The sequence below is a fragment of the Epinephelus lanceolatus genome, chromosome 12 (assembly GCF_041903045.1).
Source record: "Epinephelus lanceolatus isolate andai-2023 chromosome 12, ASM4190304v1, whole genome shotgun sequence".
Classification (NCBI taxonomy): domain Eukaryota; kingdom Metazoa; phylum Chordata; class Actinopteri; order Perciformes; family Serranidae; genus Epinephelus; species Epinephelus lanceolatus.
Window position 1 is genome coordinate 16,394,452 of NC_135745.1, and position 26,542 is coordinate 16,420,993.

A 26,542-nucleotide genomic window follows, 5' to 3' on the forward strand; every position below is an offset into this window, starting at 1 on the left:
AACAAATAAAAACTTTATTTACTGGAAATGAAGGATGGAAACATCAAAAAGGTTTGGTAATCTCAAAGATATGTTGAATGACAATGAAGCCTGGCTGTCATCAGAAAAACATTTGCCAAAACAATACCAATCAGTCAGGTTTCTTTTGTCACTCAGGCCGTGACATGAGTACACTCAAATGCACGTTTTCTCTGTTAGGCAATAATGGATCAAGTTGCAGTACGAGGTACAATAAACATATTATTGTTATGTGTTACCTGTGAGCCAAAATCTTTCCATATATAAAAACACTGCATTTTTAGTTTCTTTTATTGAATTTGGGGAAACTTCTACTTTGTATATTTGTATTCTATTTTATTTTATTTTATCTTACTTTATTTATCTAATTTTATTGATGTTGTTCTGAAGAATTTATTCACCTTGTGTGAAGCACTTTAATTTGTCTCTACTCTGCGTCTATGTGAATAAACATTACCTTAAATATCTAAAAAAGAAAAAAAGAACCTATCCCCTGAAATCACTGACTTAACAAGTGGAGAGTAAATTGTTTTAGAAAATGTGTCAAACAACAGCTAATAACCTCAGTCATAACAGTAGGGAAATTGGTTTTTATTTTAAGGTATATTCAATCTTCAAACTATGAAGTATAATACACTGTTGAATCAGCTCTTAATGGAGGTGCTTTGTGGAGTCAAATCCTACTCCGCTTATTTCCCATAAACAATGACGGGGCTTGTTTGCTTCCTGGATTTCATACCTTCCGGGCAGGTAGTCAGTCAGGTGAATGCCACACCTTTTCAGGATGCTGCAGAAGCCCCCCTCCCCCCTCATGCGTCACCACAACGGAGCATCAGCGCTGACGTTTGTGGATTTAAATCATTCCCACAGGGATCATATACACACAGAAGAGCAGAAACAGCTAAACAAGAACATTCCTGCAGCTCAACACTTGACTTTTACATCTCAGGTACGTCTCTCAGGAAAACTTGATTTGGATTCTCTCTGAGTGATTACTACTAATTGTTGTTTTTTTTTTTATTGATTTTCATTATTTTATAAAGTTGAATTTAGGTTAGTTGCATGAATTTTGAGTGGCAGAAAAAAATATAATTTGAAAGACAGAAATCTGTTTTGCTGTGTGATTTGAGAGACTTGTGCTACACAAATTCTAATGTTTTTAAGAGAGTTATTGTCCCTGAAATATAGCTCAACAAAACTGTGAAGTATTCTGATTTACAGATGATCAGAAATTGAAAATTTTTTTTTTTCCTTTTTGAGGTGTTAACTTTTTCTCAAAAGAAGGCAAAATGGGCTTCTGATACGAAGTATTAGCCTATAGTATGTAATCTTTATCAGAATTGTAGAAAAGTCTGTTTTCTTCATTCGTTTTCTTTATTCTTCTAAAAACGTGTCACATATGAATTTGTGGTGGGCATAGCTGTACGTTAAACTATTCATTCATGATGTAATTTCTAATCTATGAATACAGAATGCTGTTTATGTATAATTCAACATCTTTTTACTGAACCAGATGTGTTTAAGCAAGTCTAAGCAGAATTACCATATTATCATATACTTTGTTATAACTGTGCTTGAACGAATAATTGACGCAAATTTTAACTTCAGAAATGGTATTAAATCTATTGGGCTTGGTACAGTCAACTGATGATAGAAAGGCTCTCAAATCAGGCCTTATAACTGTTTTCTTGTTTATTCACTCGGTGTGTCCTCCTGTTCAGAATGGAACGAGGACTGATCCTACTGGTCGCTGCACTGATGATTTATGTGTCACCGGGTGTCCAAGGAACGGCTCATTTGTCATTCGTCAATACTACGGTAAGATTTTTTTTTTCACTTTAATCCTATAGTTTTTGTTTAACGACCACTTTCAAAATTTAACCAGCTGAGTTTTTAAATTGAACATAAAATGTCTGTTTCCTTTTGAGCTTTAAGCATCTTTTTGGCTGGATAAAGTATTTACCATTTTTTAAATTTCAAAGGTTTATAAAAATGTTTTTTGAATGGAACACCCAACCAATACAAGGGTTTATGTAAGGGTCTTAAAAGCTGTCAAAATGTGACACATTTCCTGTATTTGGACTTCTCCATGCGCTTTATTGAGAAGTGTCGATTGTTGTTGTGTTCTAGGTGCTTTTCCAAGAGGCAGCTTTGAGGGGTTTATATGTTCATGCTACATCTATGCTTCATAAAAAACAAGCAGAGATATTTGTCTTTTAGTCCCTAATAGACGTGCCGAGATCCCAAGAACACTGGATCCTACACTTCCCATAATGCAGCTTAACTAATCATTATTTAGGTGACATCTCAGATTTTAGAAAGCTTCTCTCTAGAGCCACAGACAAGATTATAAAACAGCGTTCACAAGCTAGAGTGGTATACCCGTATTATTAGTATTTGTACCCCGTCAGCAGTTGCCCTGATAACTCAGTTAACCTGTGTCTCTGAGCAGCACTGGTTTTCAATTTACACAACGTCTGCATTTACACCAAAACAAATAAAATGCAGGATCAGCTAGAGGCAGTGAGTCATTTGAATGACTTCATTGCTCTGGAGGGCAAAAAACAAATTAAAGCAAATCATGCCATTGGAAGGTTTTGGAAGGTCCACTGAATAATAAAATGGTCTCTAATTACTGGATGTTGCAATGTAGTCATAGTGTAACAGTCATCATGCTTCGATGTCTCACCCAGGGGTGTTGTAGTCGGGGAAAAGTGGGACTGATTACCTAGGGCCCAAATGGGAGGGGGGCCTCCTAAAGCCATGACATGTTTGGTTTTGTTTGCATTTTTTTAAGTATTTAGTGCCATAATGAAATTAAAATTGGCTGAATAAATCAGTTTTGAACTCATAAAAAAAGGGCAAAAAACAAATTTTAGCTTTAAAAGCAAATCATGCCATTGGAAGTATTCTCAAAAATGTATTGATTGTTTTACGCCAAAATTTTGTTCTAACCTGGCTGGAGAACAGGAATTAAACCCAGTGCGAACAGGTGGAGATGATTGAAGGTCACTTATTTGTGTTTATGTGTGTGTGTTCCTACCAGGTGAACATCACTCGGCATGGTTGTGGAGTCACCAAATTGTGTGTGGAGACACCTAATGACTGCGATCCTGCTGGAAACACAAGCTGCCTGTTTGGGTCGGTGGTCTCCACCACCCCTGTGGCTTCCAACGGCGCTAACCTGTCCATCCAACTCAGGGGAGACTCCAATGGATACGTTGCACTGGGACTCACTGTGAATGCCTCAGAGGTAACACACAAAAAAGCAGTATATATGACACAATCTTATCTGTATCTCATGACCCTTAAGCAGGAAGGTGTTCAACCTGTGTGACTTTGTACAAACAGCAGACAGGTATGTGTCTGAAAATGGATACTGGTTTCCAGAATAGAGACCTTTTAACATGCGGAGTCAAAATTATACTGTTGTCTCCCTAAATAAGAAATCTAGATCCTAAATGACCAAATGTGATGCTGTGTCAGGCAACCATTGTCTTATAAAGTCAGAACTTTCCACCAGGAAGCTGTCCTCTAACAGCCAACAAAATGTAAATACTGGTGGTAGACAAGGACAAGTTTTATGACAGGCCGCTTGAGATATCAGGTTTATGAGACACCTGGCAAATATTATGATACATGGCATCCCTTTTTATGTAACACCATGTCGTCATGTCCAGGTTCCCAACAAAGGCAAACAGACTTGCTTCTTAATGCTTTTATTGATCTGGGTCACTACTCATAATGACCACCTGAATACAAATACCTGTTAAATATGGCACAGCCATGTGACATGTGTTGACATGATACAATATTTATTTAGTTGATAAGGAGTGCCTGAGTGATCCATTAAACAACCGGAGAATGTTTTTTTAGGCCGGATATAAAATAGGGAAGGGTATAAAGAATAAATGACACAACGTCTGCATTTACACCACAACAAATAAAATGCAGGATCAGCTAGAGGCAGTGAGTCATTTGAATGACTTCATTGCTCTGGAGGGCAAAAAACAAATTAAAGCAAATCATGCCATTGGAAGGTTTTGGAAGGTCCATTGAATAATAAAATGGTCTCTAATTACTGGATGTTGCAATGTAGTCATAGTGTAACAGTCATCATGCTTCGATGTCTCACCCAGGGGTGTCATAGTGGGAGGAAAAGTGGCACTGGGACCTAGGGCCCAAATGGAAGGGGGGCCTCCAAAAGCCTGGAATGACAAGTTTGGTTTTGTTTGCAGTATTTAGTGCCATAATGAAATTAAAATTGGCTGAAAAAAAATCAGTTTTGAACTCATAAAAAAGAAGCTCTGAATAAAATGAAAGCTCTCTGAGACCCCTCTCAGCCCTTAACAGAGCAAATTGGTTTATTATTTCAAAAGGTGCATCAGAGAGACATGGATAAAAAGAGGAAGTGTGGAGGGCCCAGAATTTAGTGCTACGCCCTAACTGTAACTCAACATTAATGAGATACCAACTGTAATGTTTCGCACCTTTAATCTAAAACTTAAAAGAAAAAAAACACACAGCCTTCCATCTGCCATCATAAACTGTCCCAATAATTCAGCCAGCATTAATTACACATAAAACAGACAAATAAGGCTGACTAGACATTAACACAGCAGATATTTTGACATGTCATAGTCGGAAAAAAAACAGGTATATTTAATAACATTAATGATAGCTGCATTCCCCTCAGGGGAGGGCCTGGTGTTTTCCATGCTGGCTCACTCGGACACTTAATGGGACTTTGCGGAGTAGTAGCAGCTAACTAGCACTGTAGCTGGATAGAAGCTGTCAAGGTTAGGGGAGAACATGAGACACTTTTTACACTTCACTGTGAAATAAAGGTGTATTTGCTTCAAATTACTTAAGTTACTATATATACCACAGGTTGCTGTTCCATGAAAATTAAAACGAGATGTCTAATAGTCTTGTTTGAAATAAAGAACCTTTGACAATTATATCATTGACTCATTCCAGTTTTCAGGAAAAGAAAGGCCTTTCTTGTTCAAACTCAAATGAAAAGTTCAAATGCCGTGTTATCATCGAGATCTGATTAGCGGTTGCTAGTCTGACTTAACCTGTTCTGTGGGGATCTATTTCTTCACTGTCATTCTATCATGTGATCTTTTGCTACAGACCAACATATTCTTCTCACTCCGACCTCGTCACATACTGACGTTTGGTTCTGCACTTTCCACATCAAGATATGTCATGCAAAGTACCCTGGGTGTGTTCGTTGTTAACATTCTGGGACGCCATGTGAACTTCAGTCTGTTAGATGCGTGGTCTGTTTTCAAAACACACTACATTGTTACAACACCGCAAATTGACATTTTTTTCCTTCAACAAAAAAACGCATTTGGTTAAGTTTAGCCAACACATGCAAATGGGTAGGTTTAGGCAACAAAGGCACATAGTTAGGTTAAGGAAAAAGGAGCAGGGTTTGGCTTTACACATTAAAGGAAAGCGAATACTGGCTTCCAAAGTGAAAGACTTTGGAGTGAGACCTCCCCACTCCTGCTCTCTTTAGATCTTTTAAAGAAGCTGAGCTCCTATTTGTCTTCCTTTCTTACTGCCTTGCCATCTTGATTTTAACAGAAAATAATATTTTAATAATCAGGTTACTCTGCAGCCTATGCAGCTTATTTAAACTTTTGGGGGTGAATTGATCCATTGACTCAACTTGCCCCAACATAACTAACCAACATAATTGGCATGTTTTACCCCAAAACCTCCATTTTGACAAAACTGTTTCACACAGTGGCTCAGATCCAGAATTACTCTAAGTTTGTGACCTTGTTTTGTAGCTTACACTGACTGAAATTAACATGTATTAATGTCCAAAATGTATCTACTTTAATTAGGATACAAGACTCAATTAGTAACATGATGAGTTCATTTTGCTGTGGTTAGCTTAGCACTCTCTCCATGTGCTTAAGATCATGATGGATCAAGTAATGTAATGTAATGTGATTTGTTTGCCTAGATACAGTGGGTGGATCATTTCACCTGATGGCTCGACTTACCTAATCGTTCTCCCAAACAGAGTGCTCTAAGGAGAATGTTTTTCTGTAGGCTAATGTTACATGATTTGTTTGCCTAGATACAGTGGGTGGCTCATTTCACCTGATGGCTTGACTTACCTAATCGTTCTCCCAAACAGAGTGCTCTAAGGAGAATGTTTTTCTGTAGGCTGACGCAGACGTTAGCATCCCCCTGGTTCCCTCGTAAATATGCGATTTTTCCACTGGATTTAGGATTATTGCAATAAATAAGTTCTGTGGCAAACAGATGTTCATGATATTCACACGTTTTGTTCAGCAAGATAATCTTCGCAAATGAACACCATTTTCATGATTACTGAAGCCTAAATGCAATCACCAGAAGTAAAAAAGCTAACATTAGGCTATAAAGTAACTCAACTTATTACCCCAATAAGGCTGTAAAGCCACGTTTGGCATGATGACATTTTGTGGTCTCATTTTGCCAAATGTTGGCTTTTTTAAGACACATAAAAGTTAAAAAAAGTATGAGTGGGGTAATTACTGACGTATTCTATGTGGCAGAACAAAATGTTAAAGGCCTCTACACTTGTGTTAACCACATACTTTATTTCTAGCATCCAAAAACCCATTCAAAAAACCTAATGTCTTTGGACAAGGGAAGTGGGAGTGCAAAAATGCTAAGTCATTTCTGTGTTTTAGGGACTCATGGGGCACTCTGTGACATAAGCAGCCAGCCTCTGATATTCAATTACTTAATGGGACATTTAGGTTATAAAGCAGAATGCTTTGTAGGTCTATACTAAACTGAAAAATAAAACAAACAAAAAAAAAAAACAACTGCCAACATTTAACAGTGTTTCTGTAACTGTCCAAATAGTGATCAACTAGCTGGCGTTAGCCCCCAGAAACAAGGCAAATGGGGATAGCTGACTTTTTGGATAATGTTAAAAGTTCTAGCATTTCAAATTATGCTTAGGCTACACTATATGAGCTTTCTTACTATGATTGCTAGTTCATTAACGTGAAATGTGTGGTGTTTCAGACAATATACACTTGAGTAAAAAGCTTACTTTAACCTTTAGCTTTTAAAACAAACTGAAGAGATAAATTTGGATGAAAAATATTTAGGACAGACTTGTTTTATTTTCAGTTGAATGCTCTTCCAGCATTGTAGCCCAACTGGATAATTTTTTGTAAAACTTTTGGAAACCACAGTGATTAAAAATATTACATTTTCCTCTATCAGTAAATTAGTAATATATTACCTTTTGGGACAAGCGGCCTGTGGCGATCCTGTGGGCTAAACAATAGATAGTGAAAGGTTAAACCTGGCACCTGACACCTTTCTTATACTATTTGGTTTAGTTTTTTTTAGTTTTTCATATAATTTAAGTCATTGAAATGTTGCTCCTATAGTGACTATAGGTAAAAATATTATTGAATGCAACAAATCCGAATATCTTTGACAAATGTGTTGCAGCATATTGTGCAATGACTTCCCAGAACTGAGACTTTGACTTGAACACACAAAGACATGAAATATGCAAACAGGGAAGCAGACGCTTGGAAAATAACGCACAATGGCTCCAAAAACATCAGTCATCTCAGGTGTCAACGTGCACAAAACTAAATGTGCTGGAAACTACACTCGAGACTATTTCGTGACTTGATTGGCTTATTTCCAATCTTAACAAAGACACTCTATGACTGTTGGAATTTGTTATTGTCTTCACTTTAGCGAAGTCATCTAACCCTTTCACCACTATTTCTTTCCTTAGGGTACCACCATGCTTTTCATCTGTGGTCAAAACAACTCAGACAATGGGACGTTTTTCTTCCGAACAATGCAGAGGAACAACACTGACAATATGCTCAGTGCCACAGAGAGGGTGAGGCCTCAGATTTACTGTTATTTAAAAAACCTCAGTATAATGAATGCACTTAATAATCAGATACAGACGGAATTATTTTCCATTGATTAAAATGTCACAAATTCAAGTTAAAATAAACCTACAGAGGCTTGAAATTTATGACATAGATGATGACAAACGAAAAGAGAAACTGACATAATTTTTTTTTTTCAAAAGATATAAGATATTCCCTCTGTGGTGTTTTTCAGACATGTTGCTCTAAAATCTCTCATATGTGCTCAGTCTGGTTGAGATCTGGTCACTTAGCATATCATTCCATCGCATCTGATTTGTTTCTTAGCTCATTTATTCAGGTTTCTCCTAGGTTTGTCACCTGTCTGTATGTAATCAAATGACAAAAAAATACACCAAGGTCCCATGGTAACGTGTAGAAGTGAATATTGATCTGAAAAATCTGCTGGTTTCTGTGTTTGAGTGCTGATAAGTAGCTCATACTTAACAGTCTGCTGCTTTTAGTTGGTCATTTAAGGAGGTTTATTGTTGTTGGCTTCAGCAAACAGTGTTATTTAAAATTATTTCTTCTGTACAATCTTTGTGTAAATATATTACATGCCATGTCATACCATGTATCTTACTTTGTGTCACATTCCCTTTCCAGAGAGTGAGAGAAATTCGAGGCATGGTGGAAGGAAGTGTAATCAAGTGTGAGTTTGACGTCCCAGATGTGAATGCCTCCAACACCAGGACCAGCCATGTAACCACCTTCTCTATCCTCCTTGGCACTGGAAGTTTTGATGGAAGTAAGTGGACACACATTGAAACACACTATGCATACTTTTTTGAAGTTACACAACATTTTATGTTGTTGATCATTTCCCTGTGTGTATACTGTATTGTGGGAGAATACTTTATGTTATTCAAAGGTGGAATGTGATAAGGATATTTACTCAAGATATTTGTACTTAACTTGAGCTGTTTCTTCTCATGCCACTTTCTTCCTCTACTCCATTACACGTCAGAGGGAAATGCTCCTCTGTTTACTTTCCTACATTTATTTGACAGCTTTAGTTGCTCATGAAATACAATGCTTTGTTATAAATTAAACTACCCAACAGTATGTAAGAATATGTCTAACGTCCCACTGCTCTGTCCCCATGTATCTGTCCAGATGTTGTCGGTCCCTTCAACATCACCCTGAACAGCGGTCCCCTGAACCTCGCCAACCCAGCCAGCAACGTCCCAACCACACCAGCACCCACCAACACAACAACGGGCAACAACAGTGGAGCTGTCCAGCCTCATGGTAAACAACACACTGTTGTTGTATGTTTGCACTAAGTTTTAAGTGTTCAGATGTTCTGGTCCAGGAGGATTTGGTGTCCTGATTTAACACAACTGTAGGAACTAGATGACGAGACAAGGAGGAAATACTTCATTTTATGGGTCCTACAGTTTCCTGTAATATTCTAGAAAGAAACTGGTATACAATTGTAAAGTCATAGGGAAGCTCCTGGAAAAAAACTATGTAATGTGCACTAATAATTATGACAAAATGGGCACAGTGTGTAAACCAAGGCAGTCTTTGAGTCAGTGCACAGCGAGTCAGTTTCCATCACATCAGGTGATCTTCGTCAGCAGATGGAGTTTGTCCAGTTGTCAAGGAAATGGATGTGATATGTTCAATAGCTTCAATTATACACAAGTGTTGAAATAACATTAATATTTACCCTCAGGTAAATGGAGCAGTTCTTTCATAAGATCACTCTGGGAATGAAAAGCAGTTTATAACCTCAACAAAGCAAAGTCAGATAACTCAGAACAGAACAGAACTTTGTCTTCCTGATAATTACCAATAAATTACACAGCTTTCCCGGGAAATTTTAAGAGAATACAGAGCTGTAAAAATAAATGTAATGTAATGTAAATGTAAAATAAGGTTACAGAGAAAAAAAATAGAGCAATTTACCAGCTTTAAGCCTAAAAATATTGTGGTTAATTTAATACATTTATATAGTATTGAATTAAAGTTCTATTACATTGAATTTAATGTAGAATAACTGGTGTTTTGGGGCCAGTCTTGATCTTATTGTGCATCATATAATCTGCAATATGACTGTCAGAATAATAGAAGTATTGTCTTACAGTGGCTATTACTAAACTAACTCAAGTTTCATTTCATCCTAATTCAGTTCATCCAAACACATATTTTCTCTCTTACCTCAAGTGGAAGCCATGTAGACAGTTTTCAGATTTCGGTCAATTTCTGCGCTCAAAAAATCACTAGCTACATATCTTTCCAGAAACAATGTCAATGCTACTCTTGATAATCCAAAGACCTCAGTGGGAACAGTTTTCATTCTAGACTAATAAACAGCATTACATGTTTGTGGAAAAAGAGGTATTTTAATGTGATGGTGGATTTTTGAGATTACCGGGAACACTGTTTATGAAAAGAGACGAAGCTGTTGAGCTTTATTAGTGAAATTAACAGAACCTCCATTCATCCACTGAAGGTATTAAGGTGGAGGCAGAAATCTCATAGACAGATATCTCAAAACCTTAGCAAATAAAACCATAACTATCTGTATGGCTGGATACCAAAGAGAGAAACAGATTTTTGTTACTGCACTGAGCTGCCATCTCATTAAAGAATAATCAAAAGAGGAGAAAGAGCTTAATGAACAAACATTTAGTGATAAACACCCTTTTGTCTTTTTCCCTGCCAGCTGTGCTGCTGTTGCTGAGTGTCCTCACACTGTCCGTCATGCTGAGAGCCTGAGAGGAGGAAGTTGTGGCCGAGGAATACAATGAAGAAATTATCTGAGTGTCAAGCTATGTATAAAATATTTTTTACTGAACTTATTTAGACATGTTTAAGGTGTCTTTTGCACTATGTTTGTACCTGAGATGTAATTTGGGCTGAAATCCAGCTGAAATACGAAGGATATTCATGAGATTTTAATGACTTAATTATTTAATTTACTGCATCAGGGCTGTAGAAAACATGTTGTAATTACAGTTTTGCACTTGTGTAAAGTTTTTCACCTGAGTTGTCCATCTGGATCCATGAGCAGTTTCCGCAAATGCAGACTTCCAGACTTTGGTCTGACGAGTTTGAGCTGTTTACCGGAGCAACTTGGCAGTAAACCTCAACTGACAGACTGACAAACTTTAAAGGAAACCCACCCTGAAACAAGAATGTGTGGTTATTTTTATTATTTACATGTGAAATGTACTGTGACTGTAAAATATAATAAAATTAAAACCATGGTTTACTTGTTTGTGCTGTCACGTCACTGACTCACAGGAGCTTTGATTTGTGGTAAATGCCCATTGTATTTCTAAAAGCTGAAAATTTCATGTTTTAAATTGATTGTTTTGTCTGATTAACAGTCCAAAACCCAAAGACATTCAGATTATTCTTACATATAAGAAGAAACAGCAAATCCTCACAATTCAGGGACTTACACAGGGAATGTTTACTTGAAAAATGACCTTATAATTAAAAGAGGAGCAGGTTTTTTTTGGTCAACTAATCAATTGAGCTCTACATGACATCCCCCATCGACACATCTGTTTTTGTACATAACTTCAACAAAAAGAGAAATAAATGTTACTTAAGACTACTGATTATTGTATATTTAGATTGTTCCCTACAAAAAAAGACAATCATGAACGAAATATGGTGGAGTCTTCAGTCATCAATCCAATTAATAGTCCTAAAATCAAACTAAGACAAGATAAAGACAAGTTGGGCAATCAAAGACCACCCTGTCACAAATGTGGGACCACAATCTCAAATGTGATTACCATGACAAGCCCCAACTACACTCCAACCAATCAGAGTACGGCATAAAACGACAGAATACACTGGATGACGCAACACTGTGAGGAGAAATTTTAAGAAGCTTGATTTTTCTTTTGCTGCATTTTGAGAGGGTGAAAGCGATGCAGATGGATGATGCAAATAGATGATCTTTGTCAACATCATATTGCTATGATTCACCTATACATAACCTGACATGCCCCTAAATATGTATCGTTTTTGTAGTTTTGGCCACTGGTTTCAACTATGGAGGGGAATTGGTAGGATTTTATTGATACCAATGCCATCATAGATTCTGCTTATTAGTCTAATTCTTTTTTCCCTTTTTGATTCCCGATCAAAAAAAAAAGTGGGAAAAAAGTAGACCTTTACAGGTGTTCACCATCAGTACAATTGTTTCATAACCTCAGAGTCTGAACACAGTGTAGAAACAGAAAAAAAGGCATGACTCAGGTGAGCAAAAGCTCCAATGTTTGATTGTGTCAAAGAAAAAATTGCTACGCCTGTCTGCATGGCATTAATGTCAGTATAACAGGATATTTACTCTTGGTACCAGATGTGCTGCTTGGTTGGGAGGCAGTGGCACTTTTATTGGAAGGGAAAAGAAGAGTGGTGCATCGGTTTAGTTTGTGAAGGGAAAAACAAACAAAAGCACTTCTCATTTTAATATTTTATTGCAATTTATTCCTTTACAGTTAAATTGAAACTGAATAGTATAAAAAACTGACATCAACATACAGACACACAAGGTCAAACAAACTCACCGATGAGGAAAACAAAACGTATTGAATCTAAAAATGGGCTTTTGTAGCTGAATTTTCGTCCTCGCATTAAGACATGTCCGTCGAGCTGTCGTCTCTGAGAACATTAAGAGTCCATGTAACGACGCAGTAAAAACACACACCGAAACCTACAGCTAGTTATTCCTGTTACAGTAACACTGGACAACTGGCCAAAATAAACAAAACAAAAAAAAAACCAAAACCCAAACAAATCAGTTTTAGGGACAATGGGACAACAGAATGTGCACCATGCTTGTGTGCTTGTGTGTGTGTGTGTGTGTGTGTGTGTGTGTGTGCGTGCACGTGTTTGCTTTTTGTATCTACAACATGAGTGTTAAAACAGGAGTCCGAGTTCCTACTGGAAGCTGTGTGTACGCTGCATGCGTCCGTGCGGCCCATGCCTACGAGTCCTCTTCGCCGTTGACACTGTCCGCATCGTCGTCACCTTCAACGTGCTCTCCTTCCTCCTCCTCGTCATCGTCCTCTTCATCCTCCCTCTCTTGACTCTTCACCTGCAGGTTGAATGAGCAACAGATTATTTAGTGATGAAATGTGATAAAGACCGGTTACACCCTGTACAAATGGCCAGAGAGCTGACACACAGAGAGACAATCATTTACGCTCACATTCACACCTACGGGCAAATAAGAGTCACCAATTACCCTAACCTGTATGTCTCCACAAAACCTATGCTGAAATGGGAAAACATGCAAACTCCACACAGAGGGGCCCACCTTTATAATTAACCATTATAATTAAGTTCAATAAAGTACTGTTAAAATAAAGTTAAAAAAGTACTATTACAATTAAGTTAAATAAAGTACTGTATAATGAAATAAATTGAAGTGGAACCACTGGTGCCTTTATTTTGAAACTCCCTGCTCTTCTTGGCCGAAGTGTGGAGGTTTTTGCTGTGAACTTGAGGCTTCAAGTAAACAGTTAGACGTTAGCAGTTCACAGAAAGTTAAGTGCTTACAGTGGTGCTGTTAATCATAGAATTTTTTTCACTGAGGAGGAAACAAACTAACAGCTCTCCAGTTCATACTTTAAAAACAGTTTCAAGTTGTATTAGTGCTCCATGGTCACAAAATGTGACTAAATAGTGGCAGTCTGGAGCCCTGCAGATACAGAAGCACAGGCCTCTCCTGCTCACGCACTATTGCCCAGGAGAAAGTGATCTGAATGGGTGGGGGAGTGTGTATGACTTGTCATGTAGGCGTGGGCAGTATCTCACTCATTTTTCATACATTCCTGAGATGTCACCAGGGTATACAGTATGTGACAATATGAGTGTGCAGCACTGAGTTAGATGTAGAAAACAAGCTGCTTTCCCCTTGGTTGTTGCTGGCACGGCTGTTTACAGTCCTGTGTGCTGAATGGGCCAGTGTGGCCCGGACATAATCCCTCCACCACTGTGTATCACAGTGTCTTCTAGCTCAGCAGCCTGTCTCATCAGTAGAGACTGGAGACTGACCTCTGGTGGCGCAGGCTGTGCACTACATATAATGAGTTTAATAGAAAGGGGAGCGCCTGTATTTGACGGTATTGAAAATCATACCATCAAGATTTCTAAATACCCTGGTATGCCGTAATACCGCCCAAGCCTAGTCCGTAATACAATATATCGCCAACCCCTAGTGAGAGTGAACACTTCAGTCAAAACAGCACCATAGACAAAAAAAATCTGTTCATCAAAATGTATGCAGTGCTGGTCAGAGTAAGCTTTTTTTTCAGCCTCACCTCTTCCTCCTCCAGCAGGTCTCCCTCCTCCTCTTCCTCCTCGTCAGAGTCGTTTGTCTCCTGGCTCTCCCTCTCTCTCTTAATCCCATCCTCCTTCTTGTTGCTTGTGTGCGGAGGTGAAGTCACCTCTCCTGGCTCCGTTTTTGTACCCTTAGCTTCTGCCGAACATTCGGAAATCAGAGTCAGAGAAACTGTGGAACCTATCTGGTCAAACACGAGTGCCTTTGTTTGTGACTTTGTATTTTACCAAGAGTTAAACAGACAGATAGAAGCAAAGGGTCCGACATTCTTGGCTCTCCATTTTAACATACTGTATTTCCCCCTACCTGACTTCTTGCTGTGGTCCTTCTCCATGCGTTCCAGGCTATCCAGCAGGTCATCCACTTTGCTTTTGATCTGAGTCAACTCCCGCTTGATGGTCTGCAGCTCGTCAACTTTCACTACAGAGAAAAAGGGACCTCTGGATGAGCAACTTGAGACAAGTATGAAGGAGACAAAGCACTTTTAAGTAAATCTTTCCCATCCACAGCTGAACATCCAACTTTCCATTGAACACAAAGATAAACTGGCCTGACTAAAAGGTTTTGTGCATAGGGCTCCGACTATTACCAATAGATGAAACTAGAACTGCTTTCTAGTCTAGTTCTAATTCCTCACAAGTAAAAAAGACTTAACAAATTACAGCTGTGCAGTACCTTGTTTGTTTTGCTGCTAGCCTTCCTAATTTTTTTTAAAATGGATCGATAAAGCTTCAGACAATCTTACTTGCTCTGGATGAGGAAGTCCTCTGACTGCTCTTGGAGGAAGAGAAGCTGCTCTTGGTCCGCCGGCTGCTTCCTCCGCTCAGACTGACCCGAGGGCGCTTGGATGGGATCACGGCCCGCGACAAAGGGGGAGGGGGAGCGGGAACACGGGAGGGGTACGAGTACATTCTGGTATCAAACACAGGACAATGTTAATGACAAAAATTAAACTGGTCAAGATTTGAGTGCTCTGTGGGGGGAATTTACAGTTTTATTCAATGAGGGGAAAATCTGTATTTTATAAATGTGTTATCTACTCTTACAGACTGAAAGTAAGGAACATTGTGTGTTACTTTTAGCATCGACAAGACACTATTTGTATGCATGATTTACAGCACTGTGCAGAGACAGAGAACATATTGACTAATGAGTGACAAAGATGGTTTGGGATCCTGTTTGGTTAAAACTGAGAGACAATTGAAAACATTTTACTCACCTGTCGTAATAATCTCTCTGAAAGTCATAGTCGAGTTCAAATGAGGAACTGCTGCTGAGGAACAAAAACAAGAGTGCATGTGAGTAAATATGGAAAAGGTGAAAGCATCAAAAGTCTGTCTCCTCTCCTTTGAATCCACTAAACATTTACCGATCATTTCCTGGCTATTTTTTACATTTTATTTTTAACCACTAGGCTCACTTGTGGTGTTTTTCTTGAGAAGTGTAACAGCTGTAACGTTGTTGCTGTAAGTATCATTGTTGACTGACCTGTACATGTCTCCAGCTGAGCGTTTGGTAGTTTTTGACCTGTGAGGTTTGGGTTCTCCGGCCAGGTTGATGTCTGAGAAAAAACACAGATCACTGAATGTGTTGCCAGGGACTCTGACTAGTTCCATCGAAATAACAAACTGTTTGCAAAATCAAAATTCAGATTATATTGTGATAAATGATTATTAAAAGAAACTCACTATGACCTGAGGCCAACATGTTGGAAAGATAACAAGGCAACTGGAGTTTTAGCAACACTGGAAAATCTTATTGTCAGCAGATCGCTGGTGGTTTGCCCAACACAAACCTACTAAGAATATTTTCAAAGTCTCCTGTTCCTCAAAAATGTGTTTTTTTTGCTCCTTCACTTGGATGTCTGACCTTCACTTAATGGTGTATGTGCAGAGTTTGACACTAGAAACCTTTTTCAAATGTATAAATGCTGAAGACGGAAACTTTCTGAGCTTTAGTCGTTTAAGACGTGTACGTACCGGGAGGATTTTGTGACATCACAACTAGTTTTAAAGCCAATTGTTATGCAGTTTGCAACTGACAAGTGTGATGTGGAAACCTGAAACCTTTACCTTAAATGGACTTTTCTGTGATGCAAGACACAGTTAAATTTTTAAAAATATATTAGGATAGTCATAGATTTTGTATTTTTCAAAGACAGAGTAGATGTCATTTTAAGAATTTACTAGGTAATTGAACTTTTGTGGAAAAATCATATCTGCCAAACTAATCAACCATTTTATGTCTTAAAAGCTTTGTTGGATCTTTCACCCTGCAGGAGCTTGCAACGAAAAGGTTTTTTAATTAAAAGTGCACCAAACCTCGACATTTCAGAGCTGCAGTCTTGAAAGACTAAGTCACAATGAAAGAGCTTACTCTGTAAATTCTGTTTACTATATACTACTATATATTTTATGCAACCTGTGACAAACCAAGTCATCAGCCAAAATCGGTATCTGCCAATATTAGCCTTGTTGACTGCCATTGACCTATCGGCAAATTAAATGTCAGTGGCTAATGTCTCTCTGTTGTCACATCAATTTTGCTGGGCTAAAAAGCATGGCTCAAGACTAACAGCATTCCATTGTCCTGGGGACATTTAAAAAAAAAAAAACAAATCTGGGATGAACAAAGATCTTTCCCAGGATGCCTTTGTGAGTTTACTGCATCCTTTCGTCCCAATCAACATGTCAGGGATGCACCCTATAATTTAAGACAGTTAAAATAAGTTGTTCGATGGAGAAATTTGTTTTCACAGCAATATAATATAGATATTACAGAGGGAATTATAGCATATTATATACAGTGAAAAGGCTCTGAAGCAGTTTTTCATGTCAAAGAGGGTTATATTAAAGGTTGTTTTATATATGTGTATGATCGCTGTTGAGTTCAACCGAAGGAGATGAAGGGCTGAATGACTTTTAAAAAGTTCATAGTTTTTTGTTTTTTTTTACAACAGTAACAAAAAACATCTGTACTGGCTAATGGTCAAATTGTTCATCAGTGCATATCTCAAAAATACAGTCTTGAAAGTACCTAATGAGAACCCCCTACTGTAGGAGGACTGTATTCAAAACTTGCTTTAGTGCAAAAATCATCCTAAATGGCCAAAAAGTTAAAAATTGAATGCTTACCAAGTACTTGCCCGACAATCATCCTCCCGTCCTCGCCGTTGACGGCAGCTCGGGCGTTCCTCTCGTTGGCGAACTGAACGAAGGCGTAGCCCTTGTGGACCGAGCAGCCGACGACCTTGCCATATTTGGAGAAGATGGCCTCAACATCTGCCTTGGTGACCAGCAGGGTGTTGAGGTTGCCGATGAAGACCCGGGAGTTAAGGGAGCGTGGGTCGGTCTTGTTGGTGACGTTGCTGCTGGCCATCAGGCTGGAGGTGGTTGGTGAACGACTAAGCAGGAAGAAAATACAGACAACACACCAGCCCAAGGTTTAGTGGCAGAGTGAACACTACTCTGGCTGTCACTGGGTTTAACACTGCAGAGCTCTCCCAGCTGTGGTGACCGTGTATCGGGACAACAGCATAAATGATGAGCAGGCTTTCCCGGGAAATTAAAATTAAGTACTGACAACAAAAGGAGACCACAGGAAGTTACAGGTTGACATGAGGCTATTTACCGTTTTTGTATCAACAGGAGACAGGTGTCCACAGTCAAACCTGTCCTGAATTTAATGCATTGAAATAAATAAATAAAAAAAAAAAAATTAAATGTAGCTGCATAACATGATTCCCTTTAATGACCACTAATGTCTTCAGTCTTAAAATAAAAATAATTTCTCACTTGGCACCACGTGCTCACAACAAACCTACCAAATGAAGCATGATAAGCATCAACATTTGAGGCCTGTAACAAACCCAAACACATACTGACCTGACACTTTGTGGGATTATAGCACTGGCACCAAAATTACCCTTAGTCACTGAATTAGGAATTTAACAAAAGCAAGGTGCACGCTGTTTTTACTACTAAAAGACAGTAAGAAAACTGGTATATAAACATTTAAGTCAAAAAGTGATTAAAATGTATTCCCAGTAAATGAAGTGCAGTCCTGCTGTTATCAGTTGACTATGGTAAGAGTATTTCTTACACCACACAGTACTCTATCATGTCTTGTATGGCCCATTTCAAAAATTCAACGTCGGGGACACGTCAAGTGTTGCAAAATGATGACATTAATGCTAAATCCCTTATATTACAACTGTATCTACACAATCATGTTTACGTGTCTGTAAATGCAGAAATGTGAGGAATACAAATGAATTTCTGAGTTGTTTTTCAACTGACAAAAAGTCTGACAATCTTTCAATGCTGATAAACATCTGGCAGGAGGACTACCAATGTAAATCAGCCCCTGGCTGCAATTGGGTGCATCTACATTTTCTTTCTTTTTTTTCTCTTTAAAAGGAATGTTCATTGATGTACACTGTCCCTTCTTAAACAAATGAACTATTAAAACTAAAACTTTTTCTGCAGATCTACAAACTTTTTCCATACCAGTGACATGTTTAACAACTTAGTGTTCTTCTAAGGAACACCACATTTCAATTCACTGACATGACAGTAAGTCGCAAAGTTAAACTCAAGGTAACCACCCTTTCGCCACAGAGTGACAGAAACAGAATCTGTGACTAGCTGAAGGTTTTGACATTATTGGTGTGTTCCATTTGCACTAGAAGTTCCCAGTCAGAAATTTCAACTTGAGTGCCCCCTGAAGTCGGATTTCCAACTCAGATTGTCGGAGGAACCTCACAAAGCTAAACCTAAAAATTCAATATGGTTGCTCTGCCCATCAACAGTTGTGAAAACTGTGGTAATATACTGTTTATTAGCACTTCTGTCTTACATGTGTCCCACTGAAACAGTCATACACACACAGCGTAATGCGTTGGTTCTCAACCGGCATTGCGATACTGGCTTGAACAGGTATACCTCATTTGATTTGCTGTACTGTCGTCTACGTCAAGGGCTTAAAGCTTGTTAAATTTATACAATTTTTTTAAAAAAAAAATTTCAACAATGTTGTAAAAAGTGTCGATATTGTGATACCACATAATTAAAATGACCAGATCTCCATTAATTAAAAGTACTTAAGCTATTAAAGAGATCGACAATCAGATTTTCAATACAAGGCTTTCTTTTTGCCATGATATTATAAAAGTTATCAAATGCTGTTTTGCAATACAAAATGTTGGTATAGTGATTAACCTAATTTTCACGGTCACAGCCTTTAAGTCTTATTTTGTAAAGCTGCGAGGTAGGGCTACTGCTTAGAGTTGATGACTTCAGGGTTTAGGGGGTGGGTTACACTCAAGAAATTTCACAATATTTTAACCTCAGTATTCATTAATGGAAAATTTGGGTAAGGCTGCTGGTGCTTTAATACAGTATTGTATTAGGGCTGGGTAATTTTGTTTCTGATGATTAGCCCGGTGGATGTGATGGTGAAACAGTTACTGTTCATTTCACTCAGCAGGAACAGTTACACGTTTTAAGATAATTTAATCATTTAGCTGTGATGCAATATATTAAAACTGTAGAGGAGAGTATTTAATCTGATACCATGTTCTGTTTTATCACTACACTGTGTCCCACAGAACAAAGATTTCAGTTTGTAGAGTGCCAAGAATACCTGGCTTATTTGTATTTACTGGGTTCCTCTTCCGTTACTGTGCAGGACCACTCCTACACTCATTATCCACTAAACACGTAATTACTACTATTCTAATACAAACACAGAGGATGTGAATACTACTGCTCAGTGAAGCGCAAAGCCTTGTGGGAATTAGGGGATGGGAAGGGAGCCCTGATACAGCAAACATGAAAACAGTAGTTGCATCGACATTAACCCCCGGCTGACAGGGGTCAAACATGTATCACTCACTCCATAGCGTCTGTGTGAAGGGTTGTCGTCTGATGTTTGACACTGTGGGCTGGGATCAGTTTGGGCTGGTGTCTCGACCTTCACCTGCGCCCCTCGCGATTTATACTAAGGTGACAGAAAACACACCTCAGTCAAGCTGAGCAGGGTTATTTCGCACCAAGTCTTACCTGGTTGGAGTGTGTACAGGAGTTTAGTGACGAGGCAAACACAGTAACACACCTCTTAAAAACAAACAAACAAAAAAAAAGAACAGGTGTGTGTCTCCACTAATCTCATTACAACTAGCCACTTTGGGATTACAACCCGACACCTAATGCATGTTAAAGTGCAACATCTACATATGCTGTGAGAACATGAGAATACAACACATGTCCAAGGTTTGCAGAAACAAACCTAAATGTAGCAAAACCATTACACCCATATCACTAAGTGGACAATAAAGTGTATTGTATTAGGCCTTTACTGGTCCACATATGCTTGTTTGTGTGGCCCGAATGACACATGGTTGAAAAAGTAGTTTGTACTAAATAAGCAGTGTACGTTCATCCCTTGAGATTAATGTCAGCATGGGATCAACTTGCATTAGCAGACGTTCATAAACCTTTATGTCAGCTCTATACGGACTCTTAGACAAATCATGTAAACTTTACAGGGCATTTTCATGTTAAGACAAAACTGATTCGTCAAATTTAGTAAATCAACTGTGGTGGCTTTACAGGTATGATGATAAGCAACCTTATATAATTTCATGGAGTTTGGCCCTTTATAATTTAGTCTGAACATGGGTGGTCCAATGTCTTGCATACTCGGAAAACAAAGAAATATCACTTTAATTAATCATATTACACAGGTAAGGCATTGATGGCTTATGAATAAATCTAAACTAGATGTAAGCTATAACAATAAAAAGGTACATGACTGTCATCATTGCTATTATGGACCCCACTGAAAATTATACTTGAGTTTCACCGTTTAAATGTGGGAAACAGAGACCTTAAAATGGGTGGAAAGTAAAGGCTTTTCAACTGACTTTCAGGGAAAATAAAGATTTCAGTAGGAGCACTCAGGGTGTGCTAGATGCTGGGATGCAGAGTAATTTTATGCATTATTTTATGGGACCATTATTTGTTTTGATTTTTTAGTATTCCCACCTAATGGAGACCAAACACTATTTTATTCATTGGCTTCTGTCTCTAATGAATACACTAAGTGGGGCTTGTAGGTGTACCTGCGGCCTAGGGGTGAATGTGAAGGCGTGAGTTCATTTTAATACACATAAACAGCCACAATACTCTTTCAAATCAACAATCGTTTAATCATTAAAATATGTATAATATGTTGTGTAACAAAACTGAGGCCACTGGCAGCCCAAAGCTTCCAAAATCAGAAAAAAAAAAAATCACTCTTCAGGCATAGTAGGAAAAAACACGGGGAAAAACTACTCCACCAAAAACAAACTGACTGAGCCAGAAAAGCAAAATTTGGAGATTATCAAAAATTACCTAAACCATCCACAACACACCCGCCTGGACCCCGACAGTGCCACCACCAGGCTTTAGTGTGAAACACGGGCCCTGCGCTAGACTCGGGGGCTCAAAGCCGGCTAGCATGGCCAACGTTAGCCAACCACCAATCGAAAAGCATCAAAAATACACCAGCAATATGACCAGTTCCTCTGCTTGCAAAAACCAAAACCTGCAAAATCCCGGTAAATCTGTGGTCGACAATCAGTATTCAATCACGGATCAAGGTGAAGCTGCGACTATAAAACCAAAGGAGCCTCCGATGCTGTTAGCTAGCGCTAACTTAGCTGGTGGGCTGGCCGAGCAGCGTGCCAAAAACAAATCAGTCCCGTCAAGGCAAAGTCTTCACAATAAACGCTACAAAAACAACGCAACACAAACTTGAGAAAAATGGTCGAGACTGTAGCTAGGGTGCATCCAAAGCGTCGTGTTTCTAAAAACCACAACCAGCGCTCGTGTGTTTTGAAGGGGATGAGCGTCTCCGAGTTAGCTAAGCTAGCTACCTCGCTAGCCAGCACATAACGTTCTGTCCACTCGCAAAATAGAAAAAGCATCGTTGAAAAAAATCCAAAAAGAAAAGAAAAAGGAAGGAAAAAATGTTTTAAAAATGTCTGGGAACAAAATACTCACCACGACCTTTACGAGTAAAATGTCTTGCTTTCTGTAAAATCGGTCAAATGTGTTAGGTCGTCCTTACTGAGCACAAGCTAGTCGCTCCCCCTGAGCAGTGAGCTAGCTTTCTTGTATCCACCGAGCTAACGTCACTGGCGATGGCGCAGTGCTGGACAGGGGTGCTGGTTTTGTATCACAGAGCAGTCCGGGGGAGAGGGGTTAATGAGTGAGCCTGAAGTGGGCTGTCAGATATCCACACCGGTGTGGCCTGGGATATAAAACGTATTCACCTGTTGTCTTTAAAAATCAGTCCGTCCTTCTTTCAAAAAAATAAAAAATAAAAATTCCTCCTCAGATTTTCTTTGAATTATGATTAACTTTTAACTTTATTTTTTAAACAAGCAAACGGCTGTAGAAATTATAATATATAATAGTAAATTATATATAATTGTAAATTAGCGCTTACACTTCTCTTTACACATCTGGTCTTTAAAATAACCGTGCTACACACTGTATGTCATGATACCACAACCATTAAGACACGAATGCCCAAACACAAACATTTTTAGTTTGCATAATTGATGTAAAAAATTAGTAATTTTCAAAATAGCTAACATACCTTGCAAGTAATTAGCAATCAGCCTAATATGAGTCACATTTGCAGCTGTGATTAATTGACTTTTTCCTTTTTTTGTGACGTGTTTTTGCCAATTTCTCCATCACCTAAAATAACCTCCAGCCTGTCTTTGCAACAAAGGTATTTATTTCAGTACAAGTTTATCTCTAGAAAATAGCAGCTACATCCAGTGACTAAAACTGATACTCATCCCCCACTGTGATACCCATGAGGATTACAGCTAAAATATGGATTTTCAAGATGCAAAAAAAAAAAAAAAAACAAAACTTGCAGAGGGGGTACAAACGGTTATTTGGTAGCCTGATTTTCGTCCCACTCATCTTCAAAAACGTTTATTTTTTCATACACAAATGCATTTGTAAATCATACCGTATTTAGGTACTTCTGGAGATAAAGTACATTAAGTAACAGATCACTGGTGTATTACCAGAGATAGTCAGGAGGTGGCGCTGCTGTTATTAAAAAAATGAATGAGTGGCGACACTGGAGATATTTTGATATGCACATTTACACAACAGGAACTGAACAGTCATATTTCATAAACTGATGAGTGGCCATGAGCCACAAGAAAACCTCAAACTCAGAATAAAGCATTATGCTCCACTTAGATCATACTCATACTGATTATTTTTGTATGTCCTCAATCCGTGCAGTGTAATTTTGGTTTGACTGCAGCATGTGGAGCAGCAGATGAACTGAATGTCCTGTCTCAGGTTCCTCATCTAAAGATAGATAAGCAGTTTCATAAGAATGAGGTTTAGCAGGACATTTCAAAGTTTCTACACAACAATGGTGCAACTTACACCTTTATCAGTATTGGTGCATGAGTTTGAGCTCAAGTAGTCCTGCTAATAGCTCTGTCTAAGTTCAACCTGAGCTGAGGTCTAATCAGCCAGAATAATTGTAAACTCCTGTGTGGATGTGCAGGACTTGTACAGCAAATATAATGCCAGCATTTTTAGATGAGTTGTTATCTCACACAAACTTCCCTTTGTTTTTGGCTTGTCAAAATAAAACACATAACATATTTCAGAACTTTGCAACTCAGAGATTGTAAATGCAGCTGTATCCCCTCTATAAAAATACACACAGGAAATAATGATCAAATGAGTAACAGCTGTGCAGGCAGGTGGCTGATGACAAAGAAAGTCAGGTGATCAACAGAGGCGGGAAACTTGCTGAGGACATCTAGTGTACAGGTGTTGTACAACACATCTTTTTCACAGCATATATTGACTTGTCATGTAAGGGAAATATGGGTGTAACGGATAACACAAACAGTGACTTAGTTGCATTAAAGGTCCAGTATGAAGGATTAGATGCATCTAGCAGTGAGGTTGCTGAACTGAAATGTCTTTGGTATGCCAAGTGTGTAGGAGAACCATGATGATGAAAAAATGTCCTTGTCTGAAGTCAGTGTTTGAGTTGCCTGGGTACTGTGGAAACAACATGGCAGATTACAAAGTAATGAAAGATGATTATAAACTAATGAAAACATAGTTATGAATATTATATACCATTTCTGCCAATGTATACCCCCAAATCCCACAAATTGGGATTTGGGGGTATTGTCCCTGGAACCAGCACACCTTACTGTAATGTAGCCAGTATTTATGTTATTAATTACACCTGTGCTGATCCTATTTTGACAGCTGTCTCCAACCTTTTTGCCCATGACTCTTTAAAATGAAGCAATATGTGTGCACAACTTCTCATCACAGGTTGGATGTCTTTGAGTTGTGAGAAATCTTTAAATAGTCAAAGTTCCTCAAATAGATTACTTTACATGAATAGGTTTTTAGAGGGATTTTCTTATTTCACAGCTTTTTACTCACGTTGTGACCTGTCATACTTACCCAACAGTTGGGTAACATCAAATATCTGTACATTTATGTCAAAATCACTGGATGAAGCCCATGTATGATGTAGGCTTTAAATTAGCCTCACATGCATCATCAGCATGTCATTTCCAGTCAAATGTTTAGAGTTTATTTGTTTAAATTAGATTTTACTTCTGGGCTTAATAATGACTCTTGGATGTTATTCTCACTCTATCAAAGGCCTTTTTATGGTTCTGATTTGAACATGTCATAGTAGGAAAAGCACAGGTGTAAATAATAAAATGAATGATGGCTGAATTCCATTTAGCTGCTCCAGTTTTAGGGTCCTATTGTCCGTGCTGGCTCACTGTCACACTGTCATGGCTTACTGGGACATTCAAATAGAACGAAACCATCAGTAATGTTATTAGCGACACCTGTGCCTTTCCTGTTAAGTCAAAATGTCCTCTGTGGAAAAGGCCTGCTAATGTTTCTGAATGACCTGATTGCACCTGAGGAGGAAGAGAGACAGAAAGAGAAAGGATGGCGAGCAACAGAGACCAAAACCAGCTGTTTTCTGTATCTAGTTAGGAGATGAAACCCCTACAATGTCCCGATTTTTCATGGAGAATATGTTCTTTTGTGAATTGTTTTCACCCATCTGGTTCTATTTTGAGTGCCGTCCCAGAGGACTTGTTTACAGCTCTGTGCATCATCTCTGGAATCAGAAATACAACTCTGACTTGCAGTTTTACTGTGTAATCAGATACACAGATAAAAGGTTTCTGTGCCTGCTTTGTGTATTGATGTCAATCTTAACGGTGCGAGGAAGGGCCAGATGTTTGACAGGCTGTCATACAGCATGTCCAAGTTTTGATGTGATTGGTACAAATGTGGGAGGGACAGGGAGTGTACTTCACCTCTGAATATGATAAGGGTAATATTTAGCATTAATTTGTACCTCAGTTTACATTACACAGAGCTGACAGGGATACCACAGGACATTCTGTGAGCCAAAAACCAGAATATGGTCATTATATAGCACAACAGATACACTGTGTACGAAATTACAGGGATACTGCTGAAAATAATAATTACAATACATTATATTACATTGGTTTGGTAGATGCATTTGTCTAAAGAAACTTACAATATAGTAACAATTTGAGGTTCAGTGTCTTGCTCAACATCAACTACCACAATCATCCAGACGACACCCAAACTTACCTGTCTCTGTCACAATTCAACTATAGTCCTATAGACTCTCTACAGTGGCAGTGAACAAATGAATGACTGGACGAGCTTGAACTTTCTCCAGCTAAATGCAGATAAAACTAAGATAATTGTATTTGGCACAAAAAATGTAAGGCTGAAAGTCAACGCTCTGTGTCTGAAAACCAAAAACCAAGTCAGAAATCTTTAGCAGCCATGTCAAATCAATTACAAAGTCTGCATCTACCATCTTAGAAACATAGCAAGGAACAGAGGATTCATGTCCAGGCAGGATTTAGAGAAACTAATCCATGCTTTCACTGCAACGGTCCAATGGTCTATTGGTCGGGTCCCCCGCCCCAAAAAACCTTAGCTGCTGCTCGAGTCTGAACAAAGACCAAGAAAAGTGAACACATCACCCCATTTCTCCAGTCTCTTCACTGTCTTCCAGTGTGTCCGAGAGTACCGTCACTTGTCCCGGACCAAACACATCTCTGACTGTCTTTTACCATATGAATCTCAGCCTCTCAGGTCATCATGTAGAAGGCTGCTCCCAGATTTCAAATTAAATATAGAGA

At 38.6% G+C, this 26,542-nt stretch overlaps 2 protein-coding genes across 9 annotated transcripts; one reads left to right on the top strand and one right to left on the bottom strand.

The window, feature by feature from the left end:
- Positions 1 to 833: 833 nt before the first annotated feature.
- On the top strand, positions 834 to 11,172 carry LOC117271678 (putative ferric-chelate reductase 1). The gene is made up of 7 exons (XM_033650007.2): positions 834 to 967; positions 1,740 to 1,836; positions 3,065 to 3,271; positions 7,805 to 7,915; positions 8,556 to 8,697; positions 9,066 to 9,200; positions 10,624 to 11,172. Exons 2-7 carry the CDS (start codon positions 1,741 to 1,743, stop codon positions 10,674 to 10,676), a joined length of 744 nt encoding a protein of 247 aa, XP_033505898.1. The 5' UTR covers positions 834 to 967; position 1,740; the 3' UTR covers positions 10,677 to 11,172.
- Positions 11,173 to 12,381: 1,209 nt separating this feature from the next.
- Positions 12,382 to 22,450, bottom strand: hnrnpca (heterogeneous nuclear ribonucleoprotein C a). Of its 8 annotated transcripts, none has more exons than XM_078173033.1 (9): positions 22,314 to 22,450; positions 20,161 to 20,265; positions 17,400 to 17,668; positions 15,754 to 15,826; positions 15,485 to 15,535; positions 15,011 to 15,177; positions 14,572 to 14,685; positions 14,246 to 14,400; positions 12,382 to 13,017 (listed from the first exon to the last, which is right to left on the bottom strand). In XM_078173033.1, the coding sequence occupies exons 2-9, from the start codon at positions 20,163 to 20,165 to the stop codon at positions 12,907 to 12,909; spliced, it is 945 nt and encodes a 314-aa protein (XP_078029159.1). In that variant the 5' UTR covers positions 20,166 to 20,265; positions 22,314 to 22,450; the 3' UTR covers positions 12,382 to 12,906. The 8 variants fall into 8 exon arrangements, with proteins under 8 accessions (XP_078029159.1, XP_033506831.1, XP_033506830.1 ...); XM_033650940.2 differs by having other exon boundaries at positions 14,246 to 14,403; XM_033650939.2 differs by having other exon boundaries at positions 15,485 to 15,538.
- Positions 22,451 to 26,542: the final 4,092 nt, after the last annotated feature.